Source organism: Syngnathus acus, chromosome 15 (assembly GCF_901709675.1).
Source record: "Syngnathus acus chromosome 15, fSynAcu1.2, whole genome shotgun sequence".
Taxonomy (NCBI): domain Eukaryota; kingdom Metazoa; phylum Chordata; class Actinopteri; order Syngnathiformes; family Syngnathidae; genus Syngnathus; species Syngnathus acus.
Window position 1 is genome coordinate 11380665 of NC_051100.1, and position 4079 is coordinate 11384743.

Here is a 4079-nt window from a genome sequence, read left to right on the forward strand (position 1 = left end):
CACACACGCACACACACACACACATGCAGGCGTCATTCCTAAAGACAAAAACAGCAGCGAAAAATGAACTCTTTCACTCCTTCTCGAGTCACAAAAGGCCTCCTCTCCCTTCTGCCTCCCTCTTTTCTTTGCTTTAATCTTCATTTGCATGAGCCCCCCCCCACACACACCCAAAAGCAAAATGTGTATAATCCTCTGCTTTTTAGCATCGTGTAATCCCACCACCTCTCTGTGATGTCATTCTCCCCTTGTGGGTCCCACGTGAACAATTAGCTTGTAATCTGCAAACATACATTCTGTCATTGCAGAGATGAGACGTGGGGGGCAGGATGGGGGGGGTTGTTGGTGTGTGTGTGTGGGGGGGGCACCCTAGGGACCCGGTGAACAAACTGCTCAGCGCTCCCCTGTGTGGATTGACAATCCAACTGGACTGCATTCATGTCACCTTTTTTGCTTTTGTGCTTGGGGAAAAAAATCCAATAGATAAAATGCATTTTATGATTTGTTTTTTTTGCCAAATGGTTTTGTTTACTTTTTACCCTTCACTTTGCATTTTGAGTTATTAGAACTCTATCATCCCAGGGATGGAGGGATGGAGAGATGGATGTATGTCTATTCATCCCACCAGACTGTAATAACCAACACAGCTTTTTTCCCCCAAGAGTAAATTTGAATTAAGTGCATTAAATTTATTTTGCTGGAATTTCTTTTGAATTTGTTTTTAAAGTAAAACATTCGTATCTAGCTGATTTTTATGTAGCCCAATAAAATGTATGCATCGTTTGATTATTCTTTTCCAGTGATGTATTTTTTTTAAAATAAAGACTAAAATTGAATGGAATATTCTCTCTAATAGAATTCAAATAAGCTCATGTGAATTTCATACACTGCAGGCCCAAATTCTTTGAGGGCATTTTAAGGGAAAAAAAAAAAAATTGATATCGAGGTGAAAGCACATTTTCGGCGTCATGTGTCTGCAGGTTTGTTCATAAACGTGATGTTCAACACAATTAAGGCTCATTTGTTGAAACGTGCGTAAATGTTCTCAAATAAAAGAGTAAAGCAGTAAAATACGATCCATAATTTCTGTTTTATTGAAATGTCATCCAGGTCCTCTGGGTGATTCATAATAAATATTTCCTCAACAATGTAAAAAAATAAAGACAGGCAGTCTCTGGGCGTAACAAAACGTCAACATTCGGGCAACATGCACAAAAGTAACAAGAAAGGGAATCGAGATGTTTTTACAACGAGCCACTTAATGAGTCAATTGCAAAACTAAAGCCACTGTTTGCTACATTTTTGGAAAAGAAAAAAAAACATTTTATATGGAACTCACTTTTTTTGTTTAAATCCTTGGTACAAGGCACAAAGCGCAATCTTCATTTTCACAAAATAAAGAGAACCAAAATGTTCATGCACAATTATTATTTTTTTTCTCGTTTTGTTTTTGTTTTGTTTTTACCTTCAATTTTGAAAGTGTCAGTCTTTCAGGAGTCCTTGGTACAAGGATAGAAATAACACACATTTTCTCATATGGACCCAACAAGAAAACAGACAGCAACATGCACGAATTCGCGCGCCATGCCCTCAAAGAGTCTTTAGAAATGATCGACAAATCATTTCATGCCGTCCTTGGCCTCCCCCGTCAGTCTCGTCAGGCCGGAGGAGGTGATGGGGATGTGTGTTGGCGGCGGCGCGGGAGGAGCGGGAGGGGGCGGCACCTGGCAGATGGCGCACGGGCACGGCAACCCGGCCCAGTGCTGGAACCCGGAGCCCAGCTGCAGGCTGGGGGGCGCGGCGGCCGGCGAACCCTTCATCAAGGCGTGCGGGGCCCGGATGGGGAGGCTGGAGGACGTAGTGGACGTGGTGGACGACGACAGGCCGCCGCCCAGGAGCGGGTGTACTTGGTGGGCGGCGGCCGCGGCAGCAGCCGCCGCTGCCGCCGCCGCCGCGGCTCCCGGGTGCGCCACGGTGCCACAGTGGAAGGCCGAGTGCTGGCCGCCGTAGATTTCCCCCACCAGCCGCTTCATCTCGTCCAGGGAGCTGTTGAGCATGAGGATGTAGTTCCGGGCCAGCAGCAGCGTGGCGATCTTGGACAGCTTGCGCACGGAGGGACCGTGCGCGTAGGGCATGACTTCTCGCAGGCCGTCCATAGCCAAGTTGAGGTCGTGCATGCGTTTGCGCTCGCGGCCGTTGATCTTGAGGCGTAGCTGGTACATCTCCTCCTCGGTCACCTGCTTCTTCAGCTTGAACTTGTTGCTGCCGCCGCTGCTGCTCTCCACCGACGACGAAGACGAGGCTGACTTGGACTCGGACATCTTGCCGGCCTGCGTGGACGAGGAGACGGGGTGCTGGTGGTGGTGGTGCAGGCTGAAGTGAGGGTGCAGGTGGTGGAAGTGGTGGGCAGGGAGGTGCTCTCGGAGGAACATGGCATCCATGTCCGGGGATGAGGCTCTGCTGCTCGGGCTGGAATCTGAATTCATTTTATGGCTCGGCCTCCGAGGCTTCCTCCCCCTTTCTCTCTTTCTCACTCGCTTTCTACCTCTCTCGATCCCCCCCTCGGTTCCCCTCTCTCTCTCTTTCGATTTCCACCTGCGCGCTTTTACGCAGCGGCTCCGTTTCTTGTCTGTGCTGGCTCTGTGAGGTGTCAGTGGCTTTTTATACGGGCGGCCACACAAAAGCCGCTTTGCTATTCATAACGCCTTGTTAGGACGATGACGCGCCTCTTTTTTGAAGAGGAGGAGGCGGAGGCGTGCTTTGACTGTCCCACTGACCGCCGTACGCATCCATCCAGCGCCATTGTCAGGACACTGTCAGGGGCGGGGCGGGGCGGGGGACGAGCTCGCCTCTTCTCTCCACTAACTCCTCGACTTTCATTTTCACTCAAGCGTTCTCGTTTTCTGTCTTGTTTTTTGTTTTGTTTTTTTGTTTTTTGAGAGCCCGGCCGTGAGTAAGAGGGAGAGGCCTAAAGCTCATCTTGACGCACGGATTTCCCCCCCCCCACCAACGCTTCCTGCTGAAAAGTAAAGAAATAAAAGCATTGAGAGTCAAATATTGAGAAGTCAGGAATGAAAGGAGCTCCAAAATTGGGGGAGTGTTTGTAAATCCAGCCTGTGACCTCCTGAGCACACAGGTTCCACACAGGTTGAGGTGCTTTTGAGCAAGGCATCCATCTAGCAGTTGTTCTAATATCTTGTAAAATAAATATTTTTTACACTGCAGGAAAGGTCTGCTAGGTGTATTTGCTGACTAGTTAAATTTGTCACTTTTTGTGAGGCATGCAAGCGGCGAGGAGGAGCGAGGTGCAAAAGTCCCCTGGGGACATTTTGGGAGAGTTTTGTTTTCTTGTTGTTGGCAGTGCGAGTGGCAAGCAAGCAAGCGGTGAGGAAGGAGAAGCAGAAAAATAGCACTTTCTGTCTTGACGAGACTTCTTTCTATGGAATTTGACCCCCCCTCCTGTCAAACAAATGATGAGTAGCAGATTTAAAAAAATGCAGTGTGAATCTGGATCGTCTTCTTATGACTCCAAGCTAAATTTTGTAGTTTGTCTCTCCATCCATCCATTCATCCATTTGTCCGTCCATCCATCCATTTGACTTGATGTTTCTCCATCTCTCTTTCTCCATCCATGTCTCCCTCTGCACATGCTGTTTCTCTCTATCGGTGCCTTCTTCCACAGTCCGTGTGTGCTTTGCCATGATGAGGCGTGCGGATGAAGTCGAGCGGCGGTGTGCGCTGTGCCATCCATATGGCAGCATGTAGGCGACCCCAGACGCCAGCCCACCCGCCCAAGCTTTTTATTTGGGCTCAGTCTGGCTTGAATGGCACACCAGGACCACAAAGTCCAACAATGACTAATCGGCCTGTGTCTCTTTTGCTCGCTCACAACGCAAGCAAGCAGTGACAGGAAAATATTTCACAACTGGTTTAGCATAAGAACACATCTGGGTTTCAGCTTTTTAAAGCCGTGCTTGGTAGACTTGGACACAAAAGTACTTGGCACATGACCTCAGTCCTGCAACTTTTAAATAACATTTTTTTATTTCATCATACTTGTATTTTTTTTTTATTCAAGT

The 4079-nt window shown here is 48.1% G+C and overlaps 1 protein-coding gene across 1 annotated transcript; it reads right to left on the minus strand.

The window, feature by feature from the left end:
- Positions 1-1071: 1071 nt before the first annotated feature.
- Positions 1072-3764, minus strand: olig3 (oligodendrocyte transcription factor 3). The gene has a single exon (XM_037271123.1). The coding sequence runs from the start codon at positions 2484-2486 to the stop codon at positions 1620-1622; it is 867 nt and encodes a 288-aa protein (XP_037127018.1). The 5' UTR covers positions 2487-3764; the 3' UTR covers positions 1072-1619.
- Between the last annotated feature and the right edge of the window lie 315 nt (positions 3765-4079).

Bases quoted from the DNA above. Each gene is read 5' to 3' on its own strand.
- olig3 (XM_037271123.1), bottom strand. From the start codon at position 2,486: ATGAATTCAGATTCCAGCCCGAGCAGCAGAGCCTCATCCCCGGACATG.